The 18,835-nt window shown below is 30.6% G+C and overlaps 1 protein-coding gene across 1 annotated transcript in view; it reads left to right on the forward strand.

Moving 5' to 3' along the window:
- Positions 1 to 336: 336 nt before the first annotated feature.
- The window catches only part of LOC136973247 (acetylcholinesterase-like), a 30,972-nt gene continuing 12,473 nt past the window's right edge, over positions 337 to 18,835 (forward strand). The window contains exons 1-3 of the mRNA XM_067267957.1: positions 337 to 624; positions 15,170 to 15,338; positions 15,735 to 17,282. Coding sequence (XP_067124058.1) covers positions 15,748 to 17,282 — 1,535 coding nt within the window. The 5' untranslated portion in view covers positions 337 to 624; positions 15,170 to 15,338; positions 15,735 to 15,747. The remainder of the gene's footprint in view (positions 625 to 15,169; positions 15,339 to 15,734; positions 17,283 to 18,835) is intronic.

Genomic DNA, 18,835 nt, shown 5'->3' on the forward strand with positions numbered 1-18,835 from the left:
AGAGAAATCTTTCCCGGTCCTCTCCACGTTTCCAACTTTGCTCGGAAGATATATATATATATATATATTTAATTAAAGTTTACACCTTTACGCTAATATACGTGACGTTGGCTTGAGTGTAACAATTGATATGTCTGTATAAACACTAAGTTTAAGCGTGTGTAATGTACACTTTGCAGGCTTTTTTTTTTGCAGTTTTGACGATCCGTTACGTAAATAATGTATTATCTGCGTGGAAAAAAGCGTTACTTTATCCAAATTTCGATTGTTACGAACGTTTTTCTTCGATAAAAATCCGTCTACAACAGGTTCGAGTGGCACATTTAACTTGTGCAAATGAGGGAGAACTTCGGAGCCCCTCTGGAGCAGGAAGTGCTCCCGTATTGATCTTTCACCTGCACAACAATTTGGGTAAGGTAAGGAAGAGTACTCGAAAACAGTTGCCATGGTTACCGTTGGTTTGAGAATTGTGGCGCGAATCATCAAGCCCGATTCTGATTGGCCAGGTGAAGTGAAGAGAGAGGCTGCATCGGCGATTTTGCGGCAGATTACCTCGACGTACAGACGCAGGACGGTTGATGGCTCCACATGAGCATCTCCATAACAAATTAAAAGGATAGTCCCGTAAGTACACTCATATAATAATCCAATGCTCTCGCTTTTTTATTCTGTTTCCCTATCTATGCTTTGCCTTCTCCACTTAACTCTATGTACTTTCGCGTTACATAGCGAATGCAACTTTAACTTAACTTCTAAACGTTCTGAAATGTAAAAAAAGAATAAAAGAAATAAATAAATCCGAATCGCCGTGTGTTAGTTTCTTTTATTTTTAATGCACTAATTAATATTTCATTACATATTTTTGAAATTTTTATCGTTTGTTTTGCACTCTTAACTTTCCAACTTCGACTTTGTTTAATTATAAATATTTATAATGCAATTTTATTATATATATATTTTTTTCCTATATGCATATTAATATTTGATAATATATATATACTACATACGCTATTAAGCATTCAACTGATACGTTTTGTAAGCGAGATAAGCGAAATTTAAGCAAGGTATTGTGACGCGATTAACAAAGAGTATTATGTTAAACACGCGCTTTAACAATTTTGTACTCTTCAAAATATATATATAAAGCATTTTTTTTTTTAACTACGAAAATCGCTTTATCTGTATACATATTTCATTCTTTTTTTATATTCTAGAAGTGATTAAGCACGTTTATGCATTGATTGCTGTCGTGCAAAATTCACCATCCCCAAGCTACGACATAGAAAAATTATCAGATCGAAACTTAAACAAACTCGCAACTCATTCCTCTTGCATACATTTTTAATTAATTATATAAAAGATATAGATTATTTTTTTACGGCAGAAAAATCCATTTTAAACTCAATAAAAATAAAATACAACTCTCGTATGCTGATGGTATACAATATATAGACAAAATAAAAGAAGATATACGGTGGACGGGATGTGCTATAAATTTATCACCTTTATATATATATATATATATATATATTTACTCGATATTATTATTATTTTTTTAAGAAAATGTATATATATGTTTACGTTAGATTTGAAAGGAAATAGAATACTTAGAATTTTGCACACAGTTTTAAGGTATATAATGTTGGAAAAGTGGAATACTGGCAAATCGCCAGACAAAAATCTCATTTACTGTCAGAAGCAAAGCGGGACGATAGTGCAATTTCTATCAGGTAAAACAACTGCAATGTACGACACGGCCTGAAAAAATTTCTTGATTACTTTTACCACGAATAAATCCAAAAAAAAAAAAAAAAATATATCGCCGATGTCGATGAAACACGTGCTACTACACACACCGTACACCAAAACAGCACTCGTACCATACATTAAAAAAATGCATTTTTCTATAATTACATTCTAAAATATCTAATTTTTACTTATGTATATAAAAAAATTTATAAATAATAATAATAATATTTTAAATTTGAACTTATTAGAGTCGTTATACTAATGATGTTAATTACGTTTACCTTCTCATTAATGTCGCCGCATTTAATTTTAATATTGTCGATGGGAAGATTCCATTTAGTTGCTGATGATCATTCTTCAAATTGTGGTAAGAGGAAACGGGGAGGAAAAAAATGTATATTTGTAAATTGTAATTTCTCTTAATTACCTCTCTCTTAATTATTTTTAAGATATGGCAAACTTATCCTTTCCTCTTTTGCATTATAATTTAAATTACTCGAATGGCAATTTATCATTAACTCATTTTTTAAAAATCTTTTATTCGAGTGTAGGATTTTAATGGAAGTTTCTTACGTCGTTATATCAGTAAAAATAAAATATACTTTTAAGATTTTAATTAGTGACTGTTGAGAGCGTGTTTTAACGCTTAAATTGGACCGTGTCACGCAAGCAAACAACTTTTACAAACAAGTATGTGTGTAAGCAAGCGTTCTAACTTTTCCAATTCCTTGGTCGAGTAGGAGTTTCGTCTAATGAGTTTTAGCAAACGTTTACGCTAATATACACATCAGAATTTATTAAAATTTACTATAAACATACGCTGTTTAATTTTGAAACAAAATTACAACTTTATTTTTTTATAAAACAGCATAATTCTCCCTTTTTACCTTTACGAAACTGTAAAGCTTAGCTTTCTTCTACGCTAAGAACTGTCTTGATGAAATTCTTCGCTTCGCTTTCCACGTAAAGATTTATCTTAATGAAATTGTCCACTTCGTTTCTATACAAAAAAGAATCATCTTGTTGGAATTATCCACTTCGTTTTTCATGCAAAGAATCATCTTGGAATTCTTCACTTCGCTTTTTACGTAAGAATTCATCTTAATTAATGAAATTGTCTACTTTGCTTCTACATAAAGAACCATCTTGCTGAAACTCGTTTTTGATGCAAGGAATCATGTTGATTAAATTGTCCAATTCTTTGTTTATGCAAAGAATCCGGTGGCGTAGCGAACATAACTGGCGCTCAGAGCATAACTGGTGCCCGACACTTTATTGGCGCCTCTCCTCCTCCAAAAACACTTATAGTTTGTCTTGGAGACCATTTGGGCGCCCCTCTGCGAGTGGCGCCCAAATGCATGATACACCCCCTTGCACCCCTCTCGCTACGCCACTGAAAGAATCGTCTTTATGCAATTCCTCGCTTCGTTTTCTTCTACACAAAAAATCTTCCTGATGAAATTCTTCGCTTTTTACGAATAAACTCATCTTGATGAAATTATTCACTTCTCTTTCCATACAAAGAATCATCTTGAACTGTCCACATCGCTTTCTTCTATTCAAAGAATCATTAGTAAAATCGTACCGAAATGCAAGAAAAATACGGAAAAAATGTTTAAAATATTATCCTTTTTATACATTTTTATAAAGACTTATACATAAAAAATTCAAGTTACATATATATATGTTACATTTATTGTTATGAATCTTTGAATAACTTCTCGATGTATCCATTCAATTGCTTCAGATCTCTCGATAACATCATTGTACATTATCAAAAGGGAAAATATTATTATTTCATGTTTTCATTCTCAACAGAGAGGATCCAAAAAGAATTCCGAATTCAAAATTTTCTAAATAAAAGGATAATGCTTGGATGTCTTCTACATATTTAACACAGCCAAGTTATTCATCTTGTAGGTTTGACAGATGCATTCAACGTTAATATAAAACTTACGACCCTTTTTTTTTTTAACTCAATAAAAATACTTTCCTGACGTTCTATATAAGTTTTTTTTCTGATTTATACGCGATTATAAAGTCGCAGTAAACAAAAATAATTAAAAATTTCTGAATGACTTTACTCGAATTTCGTTTCAAAACAGCCAAGTTCGCTGCTAAAACTTGGTTCTATTGCTCTTAAATTTGAAGATTCCCGTCCATAAATTCTTCTAAACTTTTCGATTTCTTAGAAAAATTCCTTTAAAAGTTGTTTGATAGGAATGTTCACGTTCATTCAGGAAGATGATAGCATTATTTTTGCGTGAGTAATTTTATTTCTCACTTTGTTTCAACATCTAGCGACTGTTGTAAACTATAACATATACTAAATGACCTTTATGCGGTGGGTAATTATTCTTAGAAGAAAAACTATCAGGAAATTTCCTTTAGGAATCAATTATCTGATTCTCCGTATCCTCATTTAGTTTAAATAACCGGCAATTTAATAGTTAAAAACAACTTTTTTACACTCGACAATAACAACTTAATTTAAAAATATCCTCCCGTCGTACATGATTATTCAAATAAACTAAATCTTTTAAATGATAATTTTATGAAAATTATCTAATAAATCTTTAAAAATTTATGTATTTTTTAAATATTTTTTTACATTCAACGTACTTATCTTCAAACACCTTGTCTAATTAGAACCTCATTATCTTGCTAGTAGATTACATAAAAATGCTGTTTTCGCAGATTCTTCGATCTACGATCGCATTAAATTATCTAATTAAAAAAACTCGTTTAAATTGTATTTTTGCATTTAAAATGTTTAAAAAAATGCCTAAAATAATAAAATTATATAATTTTTAAAAAATTGTAGGGATTTTCTCAGATTTACACCCAGATTTTTCCCTAGATTTCCCTACTTTCCAAGATTTTTTCCTAGATTTCCCTACTTTCCAAGATTTTTCCAAAAATTAAAAATAATGTAATTTTTTTAAAAAAATTGTCGGGATTTTTTCAGATTTACAGCCAGATTTTTTCCCTAGATTTCCCCACTTTTCTAGATTTTTTCCTAGATTTCCCCCACTTTCCCAGATTTTTTTTCTCAGCTTAATTTTGAAATTTTTCGAATGTAAAGCAATAAAAATCCGACATAAACGATGTTTCTTCTATTAATCTTTAAGAAATAGTCCTTGGGGCATTAGTTGTATTAATCTTTAGTAAGTTCCGGAATCAATTTTGTATCGAGAATCGCAGCTTAACCTTTCAACATCAATAAGAATCAAAGAGAAAAAGAAGAAAATATTTGATAAATTTTATATATATCTTGTCAAATTGAATAACCTTAATTGCTATATATATATATAAAAAAAAAACGCGATAGTTATCATTATTACATCAATATAAAAACTTCCGTAACAGGATTTTCCCTGTAATACTTTCAAGAAGTTAAATTCGTAATTTTAAACCAATTTTCCATCCACCTACGATTGATACTTCAAAGAAATTCACTTAAAAATTAAAAAAAATATATATCGTTTTTATCTATAACAAGGAGGAAATTAAATTTATAAAAATTCTATTTGTTCAATGCTACACGATACCTAAGTTTTGTAGATTTAACAAAAAGAAAGAAGAGTTTCTTTTGTTAAATTGTATAATGTAAAATGTTAGAAGAGATAAAGAAGATTTATAAATTCGAGACGATTTTTGAAAGGAAAAATATATATAATATATATATATATATATATATATATATATATAAAGTATAAAATTATTAAGTCAAACACTCGAAACGATTGAGAAATGACAGCGATGTCTTTCTATACTCGAAAATTTATACAAAATCTTATATTTTTATGATATTTTAGAGCTTTTTTAGTGAAAAAATAGCCGAAAATATTTAATTTTTCTTCATTTATTGAATAGCTCTTCTACTTTTTTTTATACCAATACTCGAGTGTAAAAAAATTACCATTTTTACTAATTTTTGAGGTAGTTCAGTAGCAAAATAATCGAAAATTTTTAATAATAAATAAATTAATTCTTTAACTTATTTTTACCATCGCTTGTTTTCTGTGTAAAGATATTATTGCAGCATCGTTTAAGTCTTTTCACGTATCTCTTAGCCTTATATATAATATATAAATACAGGTTCTAATTCATTATGCAAAGAACATTTCGATGTATTAATAGATAAGTACAACGTAGAAAAGAAGAAGGATTTTGCAAGATCATTCTACAAATGTATATTTATATATGGGAAGTGATTTAGTTATCATCCTATGCGTTAAAAAGGAAAGAATCGATGAAATAAATGGATTCTAATTTTAGACGGCGATAAATAATGCAACGTTGGTTTTTTTATGCTGCAAATATTTTTGAAAAAAAAATATACCACTGTTTGAAGAGAAAATAATAAAATCCTTAAATCTTTCCACATTTTAAATCAATGAAGAAACACCATAATTGTAAAAGATGCGCTGCTTTCTGGATGATAATCATGTTTAAGATGATTTTAATGTCATTAAAAATGTAGGTAATTTACTTCTTTACTCGAATTTCTTCGAGATAAACGAACGTATACTTAATAGAAAGTAGTTTTTCCACGTTTATTTATCACTAGGCCCATCACTTCTACTATCAAAAAGGATAGAATATTTATGAGCTCCCTTTGGGGCATCCACTAGTCGAGTTAAGTTATATACAGTAGAGATTGATTACATATCACAAGTACTTAAGAGGCTTGTTTACTATGAATAGCCTCATCACTTATAACAGAGAAGAATTTGACATTATAGACAACATGCAATAATTTAAATTTAATACTAAAATATTGCACTTAGATGCCTGATTATTTAAATAAACCTTATAAATATTATAAAATAAATTATATATAGTTTTTATAATAATTTATAAATCAGATCCTATTCTACATTTTGTAAATTTAATTACTATATATTTATTTTGAATTAAAATTAAATATTTTAAATTTATCAACTTACAACTCTGAATAAATTTCATTTTGAATGTAAGAACTGCATAGAATTAGAAGGCCCAAAATTATAATGCCTTTCAGGCATCTTCAAGAGGCCCTTCTCCTCTATCGAGTTAAAAATTCAAAGCTGTAAGCTGTAAACTTATAGGGTGAGGCCCTATAAGTTCATACACATTAGAATATATTTAACTTATGTGGCATGAGGCCTTGAGTTAGAACATGTTTAGCTTCTGTGTAAGTACTGGGGCCCTGAGTTATAATATAACATACAAGTTAAACATGCACACAGGACCTCATGCCAGCCTGATATACTCCCATTTATTTGCTCTGAATTCTGTACCTAAAAATTAAAAAAAAAAATTAATTTAAATATTAATTTTAATAAATAAATACATTTTATAATTTATTTCTAAGAATTTATATAATTTTTTAAAATATTTTAGGTAATATCATCATTAAACTTGTTATTTATAGAACACGATGCCATCATTTATCCAAAAATATATTCTTAAATATTTCTTTAAATAAATCTCAAAAGTTTTAATAGAATTTTTCAAAAAATAAAAGCAATTTTGGAAAATATTTAAACGTAATTTTATTTTTCTTCAAGCTTATTTTAAGAGTTTAGGAAGAATTCTTCTCTTCTGCTAACTTTATAATTAATTTCTTCGTTATTTCGAGTTTAAAACGTATTCTTTTCACGTTTCCGAACGTAAATTCCAAGTTTATTTCTAATTTTCATCCACTTTTCCCTCTTAAAAATTCCTTCTTACAAGCGGGAATGCGCGTTATATCCGAACTCTTTTAAAATCGAAGAAAGAAAATACATTATACACCCGTTATATCGGGTTTACAATATAGGAAGGTTAAAAAATATGCAGTATATACAATATAAAACTGTTTAAATGTCCGTTATTTGGAGGTTATTTTTGTTTAAAAATAGCCGTTATTATAAATTTCGATTGTATATATATATGATAATTTTCATCCAATTTTTTTATCTGAAAAACCCGTTTTTAAGAGCAGATTGCGCCTTAAATTCGAAATAATACCCATTTAAAACACGCCATATCGGAAGCTAATCTTTGTTGGCGTTATAAGCAATAACGAGCGGCGTTATATCGAGCTTACAGCATACAAAACGTACATTTTTCCTTCCATTTTTTTTTTCCCTTCTAATCCTATTACGTCAATCAATCCATCTTGATCACGTCCCATTCGATTGACGGTTAACAATATTTTATCTGATGAATTTATCTGAAGATAATCGGATAAACTCTTCTTTTCGCTTCTATCAATAATCATTTAATGGCCTGTAGATCTGTACAAAGAGGGAGGGATAAAAAGCAGACATTTCTTTCTTTTTTTCCCCTACATTCCGTTATATAAAAGTGTAGCGACGTTTACAAATTATAGGGCTATTAATAATGCATTTTTTTATTTAAAAAAATCATAAATATTATTAAAATATTCCAGAAAGAGTTGGGAGGATGCTTATTCAAAAGTTAATAAGAAAAAAGGGAGCAGAGAATTGAAGGAATAAACAGAATCTCTCTCTAGAAAAGCAATTTTTTCGGATACGTTACTAGCTCTTGATATATAGCGAGCCTCTAGAGAAATCTAGAAACAAAATTATAGAAAAAAAAAAATTCTACGCTTTGTTTTCTTCATTCTAAATATCAACTATTTGTTGTTGGAGATAAATGAGAATTCTAGACATCAAATAAAAATAATCAAAGCTGATATATTCGCTTAAAAAGATACAAATATTGTTTCTAATTCATAAAGATGAATGATTTTTTGAGACGTTGTAAAAAGAAAAATAATAATAATTTATGTTATTTTGTAAATTTTCTGCTTATAAATCATTGGAAAAAATGTTATCATCCTTAACGTGAATTTCTAAAAATAACGGCAAATAAATAAATAAATAAATATATATATATATATATCATTAATCATAAAATAATACTTTATGCTTTCAACACGTAAACGCATTCACGTGTTGAAAGTACTGACGTGTTTCCTCTTTTATTAAGTAAATACGAGTTATCTCTTTAAATTCTGTTAGTTTTTACATTTATATAATGAAAAACAATGTATTAAATTGTAAAATGTATCAAAATACAAAAAAAAATTTCGAGTAATTAATTATTTTATGTCGATTTTCTCCGACATGTTGGAATGATACTTTGCTACCACTTTGGTATCAGCTTTTATTAATTAAAAAATAAACACGGATTATCTCTTTAAATTCAATTTGTGCATTGTTACAACAGAAAACAATATATTGGACTATAAAATAAGCAAAATTTGTGTCAATAAGACAAGAAATTAATATATAAAACAAAAAAAAAAACTAATTTCTGCAAGCGCAATTACACGTTGAAAGTACAGATGTGTTTCTACTTTGGCGTGTACTTTTATTGGATATTTTATTAAATAAATGTGAATTATTTCTTTGAATTTTGTTGATTTAAACATTTTTATAACCGAAAAATTAACGTGTTCGATTATAAAACGTGCAGAAATTAAGTCAATAATGCGAGTGATAAATTATGTTTTTTTGTATTGTTCGTAATCGTTTAATGACAATTTTTTTTTTGAATTTTTTAAGAGATAAAATGCAAATTTAAAAAAAAACGATAACTAAACCTTTTAAATTCTACAATAAAAAGTTTTTTTTAAATGTTTGATGCTTTAAAAATGCTTAAAAATTTAAAATCTGGATGAAAAACTCGACTGAAAAATCGGGACAGTTGCGTAAACACCGAAACGTCAGACGTCTCGGTTAAATATTTGCACAGAGCAGTGATACTTTTTGATAAGTTTTAGTTAAATAAACACATTCGATTGGCTTTAAATTAATTTAACATTTTAAAATTGGAATTTAAAATATCTATTCGCCGGCAAAATTTCGCTCGGTAAATGATTTTACCAAGTTTTCAAGACGCACTAACAATTCCTGGCATCACCTGTCGATATTTCGTTGCCATCACACTACCATTATACGGTAATTTACTGCTTAATCGACAGTTTATCACACGCGACGACGTCTTTATAGACTCGAAATACATTTTTAAATAATAATAATAATAAAAACACATAAAAATTCCAAGAAAATTCTTGTTTGTAATGTTTAAATAACGAAAAACATAGCTGGCATTTTTACCGTTTTTTTTTTTGGTGGGTAGAATAATTGCAAGTTTTATCAGAATTCTTATTTAAATGTATATATAAAACGTTACCAGGAATTTAAAAAAACTAAATAAAGGACGGGATACAATCGAAAATTTAAATAATTCAACAGGCGAAGGGTAGGAAGGGGGAAAAAAAAGAAAAAAAATGAAGGATTTCTTTCACCTTAAATCCAAGTTGATTCTTCGAATTGCATTAAAATTCGGGAACTCCTCTTTCATCTCTTTCCATTCCGTTGAAAAGAATGGAAAGACGTTTGGATCACCCGAATTTCAACGCATTACTAAACTACAAAATAGAATTCCGAAGATGTGCAACATAACAACTTCTTCCGGAATACACAAACCCGAGTTAGATGAAACCATTCCCACGATGGCCTATGGAAATCGAATAAGAGAAAGATGAAGAAGACGGAGAAGAAGGAGGGGAGGGAGAGCGGAAGAAAGAAAAAAAAATGAAATTTAAAAAAATGTAAGACGGACAAATTGCGACAGATGGTGGCCGGACCATTGCGACGACTCGAGAGTTTTCTTCTTAATTGAGTGGTGGCAGTTAATTGCGTTTCCATGGTAACGCGAGGTCGATATGTTGCATCCTCTTCCATCCCACCCATCGGCTACACAACTTGTTCTGCCTCATTTGGTCGGAATCGAACATTCTATCTCCGAGAAGACTTCTTATTTTGTCATGTCTATTGATCGTTTTGCAGAATGCGATGCCGTATGACAGAGATATCCGACGGAATTGCTGGAAAATCCCTAGCAAACAAGCGTGGACACTTAGTGCTTTTGACATTCTTACGTAATCTCGAATCCGGTTACGAGATACTCCACGCTGCGATTTGGCTCCTTATTTTCTACGGATTTTTAAAAAAAAATCTAATTGTATATATAAAAAAAAATACTTCCTTACCGTGTGAAAATAATTCCAATTTTGCCTCCCATTTTTGCAAGAAGGACCCAATATCCGAGAAGGTGCCACACATTCCCTCCTTGAAAGATCCGCACTTCGAACTTCACGGTAATTCAATCTATCATAATTTTTTTCTATTATAATTCCTCCCATTAGACGTTAGAGGACCGTTCTAAGCACGAACTTTCCTAGCTTCAAACGGGAAAATTCCCTAGAGAAAACGCAATATTTATGATGTTTCTATTGAATTTTAAAGGGGATGGAATCAATTTTTTATTGATTATCACGCTAAGAGATAACTGATGATCTTACATAGTGGAAGAGAGAAAAAAAACTAGTGATTCTACATTAGTCAGGTTGATAAATGATAGATTCATTGTCGCTAGCTCGCACACTACTGTAATAATAAAAATAATATAAAAAAAAGAGGCTAGCCAACGATGAATTTTGAAAGTTTAATTAATGAATGACGGTTTATTGTAACTATAAGCAAAAATTTTCTTTAGTATTAATTTTTAATAAAAGTTTTAGAAACATTTTCTTTGATAATTCTGATTGAAATTGCTGATAAAGCGAGCATTTTCCATACTTAACCATCAATTTTCCAGCGATTCTCAACATTTTTAAAAGATGGAAATTAAAATTTTTCCTATTTTAAAATTAAAAAAATGTCTGTTGTATCCCTAAGATGGAAGGATATTTCGTCAGAATTCCCTAAATATTTTCCGAATATTTAAATTCGTTGTGGCCTTAAAGAGGCCCTCCCCCTCTAGTAAATATGGTTACAGTTTCGGGTCTCGCCCTTTTAAATTTATTATTCATTTAAAAGCGTGGCGAAGCCCCGAATTAGTGCGAGTTGTTGTATGTTTGATATCTCCAGCCATGTTTATACACATTAATAAATGTGTAGCTTTTTACATATTGTAATTAAATCATTAACCACGATTTTTATGTACTCTTTTTTTATATAAACGAGGGCAGCGGATTACACGGGTTGAGAATCGCTTCCAAATGATTAAAAAATATATAATAATAATTATTATTAAAAGTAGAATTTTTAAAATACACATGAAACTTTTATGTATTATTCCATTGATTAAGGTCGTTCCAAAAATAAAATCGTTAGAGCAGGTGTCGATGAGAACCGACCAGGTGAGAGATGGCATCAATGTCAAGTAAAATTTGAAAAACGTCAAGTAGTTTTGGCTATTATTTCAAGTATAAATCGATTTTTAAAAGTTAGCCTCATAACGAAAAGAGATCAATTTAATTCTTCTTCTTCTTCTCTTCGTCTTCTTCCGTTATTTATTTTATTTTTTCCATTGAAGATAATAATCTTAGTGAAGAAGAATGGAAAGAATTTACCTCTTAACTGCTAAACCTTATTCCATTTTATGTTTCCTTACTTGATTAAGATGGCTTCTAGATGAAGATTAATCTGAATAAATTTTATAAATCACTCGTTTTATCTTCGTAGACTTTCTCTTACGGTTATTTAAGCGATACTTAAAAACTTTTTCTATTATTATTTTCCCTTCTGATCTACCAGAAAGGTTATTTTAATACTTTATTACTTAAATTTATACACGTGTAAACGGATAGACAAGCGAACACACGCTTCAAAATATTTTTAATTCTCTAAAATGAGGGATGTAGATTCATTACCGTTCGCTCGTACGATTATATATAGGCATATATATATATATAAAGCAGAAAAATTTTAATTAACATACGAAAGTTATTGCAGTTATAAAACAAACTTTATAACTTTTTAAAATAATATTTAACTTACAAAAATATATTATTTAAAATTAATATTCGGACAGACACACTATTTATCTTTATTATTCAAATTTTCTATTGTTATGTGTATAATTTACTGGCAAAAGTATTAAGATATACTTAATATATTTTAAGCAGGCTTATATCTTTATAAATATACTATGTATTGTGTATATATGTATGTATAAACTTACACATAAGTTATAGAAAGTTATAAACATGCAACATATAGACAGCCAGATAGAAGGGCTACTGATATAGAAGACAAATTTAGGGCCTTCGCTATGTCTAAAGCCTTAAAACTTTAATTTTTTGAGGTTCTGGATAAGGAAAGGCCTCAAATTTTGTTTTTTTTGTATAAAAACAGGTTATAAAAGCGATATAAATTAAAATTTCTTTTAATAAGTGGTGAAAATCTTGTTTTTATTTATATAATTTTATAGCTTTTGAAGAGGAAGAGGGAGAGAAGGGATCTAAAACTTGTAACAGGCTTGAATCATATCTCATTTCTCACACTCCCTTCATACAATAAATAATGCAAATACAGGAAAATAAAAGCAAATAAAGTATTAAAATAATAATTATAATATACAGTATGAATGCAAATTATTATTATTTTCATTTAACCACAGAAAATGTTATAATTAATTTAATTAAATTCAACAGAAAAGTAGGATTCACTCAATAAAGACGTCATACGTAAATTTAGTACTGCATCTGTGTATAAGGTATAGTAGATACAGCTTAGGACCTCATGCTACTTAAGGCGTACAATTTTTAATTTATTATTATTTGATGGGAGGATAGGGCTTCGTATATATCGTAACTTAAAGCCAAACAAAGTTTAAATCTAGCCCTTAACAAATTAGATTACAAAACAGCGGCATAGCCCGGAATTATGTTTGGTAACTGCTAGCAAACTTAAATAACAGTATCAGGGACGGATTTAGACTAATTAAGTACTATAAATATAGGGCCTTTCCCTTCCACTGAATAATAATCAGTTTAAAAGTTTAAGGCTCTAAGATATAACCTCATAGAGTGAGGCCCTAAGATTTGCTTAGCTTCTTACATTTTATTAACACACAAAAGTTTATAATAAATTTAAATAAAATTACTACTTTCGTAAGGTTATATTTCCTTATTCCCCTTAACCAGTGGCGCGTTATAAATATAACTTCGTGGGGCCCAGGTAAATTTGAATTAGGGGGCCCCACGTACTGTACAGTGTTGGCTTCCGACATTTTTCTCGAGTGGAATTTTTTGGAGAAATATTTTCTTATAGAAGATCGTTTGGGGCGCCCTGTTAGTGGGGGCCCCAGCCAACTCCCCCCCCTTTTTTTGGATAACGAGCCACTGCCATTAAGCTTAGTATACGATAATGCATAAAGTTTATAACGTTACTTTATATCAGAAGAACTGGATCAATATTTAGAAACAAATGTCAAAAAAATAAAGGAAACAATTCGGAATTACACGATCCTAATACTTGTAACGTTAAATTACTTTCAAAGGTTGTATCGATTTTATTTTTCTTTAATCAAACAGATTTCAAGATCGTCTTTACCTCCGCTTAATTTCTATAATGTATATAATGTATATATATATAAATAATAATAAAATAAACACGTATATATATATGAAATCGGAATGGTTAAATAAATTTAATTTATTCTCCATCCTTCATCTCTTTAATCAAAAAGAACCGTCTCGAGATTACGTAGATTAAATTTATTATCTTGTACAACGTTGTAGCTATCGTGATTAAGCAATGTACCATTTGTCATTCTCTAAATATGTTAATGCCTGCTTAATTAGGTGTTGAACCGAGGAATAATTACAAAGCAAGGATCGAAAATCTTCTATATATATATATATATATATATATATTTATAGATAAAAATATTGGTTAATGTAACCCTTGGTGCCAAGATGGCGGCTCGTCTCTGATTCCAGCAAGGAAACAGTGGGACGCACGTTCTAACTTAACCGATTCTAATAAATTACCATAATTGTTAGGAACAAAATTATTAGAATAGGTTAGGGTAGGTTAGGTTAGAACGTGCGTCCCACTGTTTCCTTTCTGGAATCAGAGACGAGCCGCCATCTTGGCACCAAGGGTTACATTAACAAAAATATTATATTAATATATTTTTAATATTAATATATATATAGAAATTTAAACTTACTGAGATGTTTATCCAGTTTAATTGATGCTTTAAAACTTCCTGTATCCAAGTTGATCCTTGATTGATGCTGCAGAATTTCATATTTAAGCTCTTTCACTTTCTAAAACTTTATCTTTCGTATTTTTTACGTCAACTTCATTAATTTTGACATCTTTAGAATTCTTTTTTTTTCTTCCATTCGCATTATTAATGGCTTTTTAAGCTTTACATATTTTATTTAACATTCCATCGAGTTGTCCAGAATAAAAATTTCTGTAAAAAAAAAAAAAACAGATTAAATTTCGATTTTTTATAAGGATTTAACCATAGTTTAAGGTCGTAATTCTGATTCTAAAAATATCTTTTTCAAGGACCATGCCATTATATAACTGAAGAAACATGTTTTCCATTACAGATCTTATCATCCTCTGACGCTGATAGAACACAGCAATGCCTAGAAAAATAAGAGGGATGAGCAGAATCGGGTGACAACTAAATCAAAAGAGGATATATAACAGCTGATCCTTCCGTTTTCTCAAGAAAATAGAAAAAAAAAACACATAAAAAATCCCCCTCTTACTCAAGTAAGTTTGCTGCTTCGTATGACTTTCTAAATTAATAAATCAGTAGTAAGATAATGACTAGTTAGAAGATCGGATGATAAATCACGGTAATCGATAGATAATTGGTTGGTTTAATCTAATTATATTGCTAATAGCGGCAATTATGCATCGGTATTTATTATAATTACAGAATATAGTTAGACAGGCAGAAATTATTATAAATAATCTCTTCGGTAGCCTTCGTTAACGCATAATTCACCGAATTATCAGAGCGTAAACGGTGTATTTTTCGAAATTTAATTTAATAATTTATTATATAAAAGTCAATTTTTACGCGAACTGATGTTATATTATAGGATAATAGCCTTAGTAATAATAGTAGAGTGGAATTAATCCATAAATTTCGGTGTATTTCAGGTGTTATTAGATAATGGCATCGTGTGGAATGTTAGTGAAAATCGTCTTTATTATAACGACGTTACGTTATGTGATGTGTTTAGGGAGAAGTAATCCTTCTTCCGATTCTAAACACGATCCTCTACTAATAAGGACTACTAAAGGATACGTAAGAGGTATAACGCAACGTGCAGCCACAGGAAAAAAGGTAGATGCTTTTCTTGGAATTCCGTATGCCAAACCACCGACTGGAAAGTATAGATTCCGTCATCCAATTCCAGTTGACAAGTGGGATGGGATTTTTAACGCAACGGAGAAGCCTCATTCTTGTTTCCAGATAACCGACACGTTCTTCGACGATTTCAAAGGTGCTACCATTTGGAATGCCAACACCCCTCTTAACGAAGATTGCCTGCGTATCAACGTGTGGGTGCCACACAGAAGACCTAAGAAACCGGCTGCCGTTCTTGTTTGGATCTACGGTGGAGGATTTTATAGTGGTACCTCGACTCTAGAAGTCTACGACCCAAAAATATTGGTCACGGAACAAGATATCGTCTTCGTATCCATGAACTATCGCATTGCGTGCCTTGGTTTTCTATATTTCGATCGACCGGACTCTCCCGGGAATGCGGGACTGTTTGACCAATTGATGGCACTGGAATGGGTCCGAGATAACATCGCATATTTCGGTGGTAACCCGCACAACATCACGCTATTCGGTGAGAGCGCCGGTGCCGTAAGTGTCAGTCTTCATTTATTATCCCCCCTGAGCAGGAATTTGTTTAGCCAGGCCATAATGCAAAGCGGAGGAGCCACGGCCCCGTGGGCAATCCTCGACCGCGAAGAGAGCATAAAAAGGGGTCTTCGATTAGCGGAAGCGGTCAGTTGTCCGCACAGTCGAGACGATTTGGGCGCCGTGGTGGCGTGTTTACGAACTAAGGACCCACTCGAACTGGTCACGAACGAGTGGGGCAATTTGGGGGTGGCCGAATTTCCCTTCGTTCCGGTAATCGACGGTTCCTTCATCGACGAGAAACCAGAAATATCCCTTCGCAATAAGAATTTCAAGAAGACAAAGATCTTAATGGGTACCAACCTTAACGAGGGGATGTATTTCATTATATATTACCTCACTGAACTGTTTAAACTGCACGAGGACGTTTACCTGACACGTGAAGATTTCATAAAGTCGGTCAAAGAACTGAACCCGTACGTTGGAGAAATTGGCCAGGAGGCTATTATATTCGAATACACGGACTGGTTGAATCCCGACGACCCTATAAAGAATAGGGATGCGGTCGACAAGGTAGTAGGGGATTACCACTTCACCTGCAGTGTCACCGAATTCGCTCACAGGTATGCAGAAACGGGTAACGAAGTGTACATGTATTATTTCACTCACCGTTATTCGGTGAACCCGTGGCCAACATGGATGGGAGTTTTGCACGGTGACGAGATCAATTTCATTTTCGGAGAACCCCTCAATCCAACTCTAGGCTATACGCCCGAGGAAGCGGAACTCAGCAGAAGAATAATGAGATATTGGTGCAATTTCGCTAAAACTGGGTGAGTTATTTCATAGAAATTTTCAAATATTTTATAGAAAATACGTTTTAAAATTTAAATATTTAGCTTTATTTATTTATTTATTTTTTTATTTCACAGCAATCTTATTATATAACTCGGTTTTTATGCATGAAAATCCCTTTTCTCCCTCCCTCTTCCAGTTGTCATATCTTCTCCAACTTCTCGAGTTGTTTTGTTATTGACAGTTATGGTTAGAATTTTAATGCACCGAATTTATTTTTTCCTTCCAACTTGACAAGCCAATTTCATCTTTATCGATTAAAATGAAAATCGCCGTTCTCAGTTAATTTTTTCCCTATTTTTTTTTTTACCCTTAAAAACCCTTCTAATATGCTTGAAATTTAATATTAAAAATAAAATCTGTCAGTAAAAAGCATTTTTAAAGGAAAAAAAAGGGTATAAAACGTCATCCGTAGTCAAGATCCGAATATTTTTATTTATTTTTTAAATTTATAAAATCCGAATTTGAATGATGTTACGTAAAGGAAAAGTACTGTACATCTCGAAGAATTTTCTCTTCCATTTCCTCTTAAAAATATATATATATTTTATTAATATTAATAAAAATATATTTTTAAAATTTATCATACTCAAGAGCATCGATACAATAAATAATATATATTTTAAATATTAAAATTCAAAAATACAAGTTCTTATTTTCCAAACTATCGAAGCTACAATATATAGGCTATAGATATAAGTTGAATTATGTTATAATAAAATTATAATATTATAAATTTATTTTAAATATATTAAATTATTATATTATAATAATAATAATAAAACAGACAGAATAAAATATATCAACAGAAGCATAATAATTTTTCTTTATGAATGCAAGACGGCTCACAGACACACACAAAATTTAAAAGCAAACAGTTGGTTGTATCGATTAAAAGTCTCAATCTGTATTCTAGCTATAAAGAAAGGTACTAAAATAAGAAGTGGAAGTGTCATAAACTATAATGTAGCTTTAGCAATGACGTGTTTGGCTGTCGAGAGCCCAACATCCATTGCTTAATATGAATGGATGAGATCCGTTTCCTAATGCAACCAACAGACATACACACGCACGCACACAAAGAAACTTCACCCCGTTAATAACGTGTAGAATTCTTTCTTTTTTATAACCTTTAAATCTTTATCGAATTACGAGCTCTCGCAGTTTTATAAATTACAAAATTTAATTAAAAGAAACATGAAGGATTATATATATTTTATCGACTGTACGTCTGTCTGTTTACGTGTAGCTAGCTCGCACATGGCATGTAAGAAGGAATGTTTGCAGAAATTAGCTTAAAATTCGGCGAGTGTGTCGCTGATATATTATTAAATCAATCATTCGAGAGTGACTAAATTCGTTTTACTTTACTGAAAATGTACATGTGAAAGCGCTCTGAAATTTAGATTTTGACCTCTCTTCTCTAATGGGAATTGTATGCAATGATTAAGATCCTGAACTCAAAGACAGTTAATTATCGATCGTGTAGAATTTCTGACTAAATTAAATTTTAACGATTAATACATTGAAA

This window comes from Centruroides vittatus, unplaced genomic scaffold (genome assembly GCF_030686945.1).
Source record: "Centruroides vittatus isolate TY-2023 unplaced genomic scaffold, ASM3068694v2 contig_3125, whole genome shotgun sequence".
Taxonomy (NCBI): domain Eukaryota; kingdom Metazoa; phylum Arthropoda; class Arachnida; order Scorpiones; family Buthidae; genus Centruroides; species Centruroides vittatus.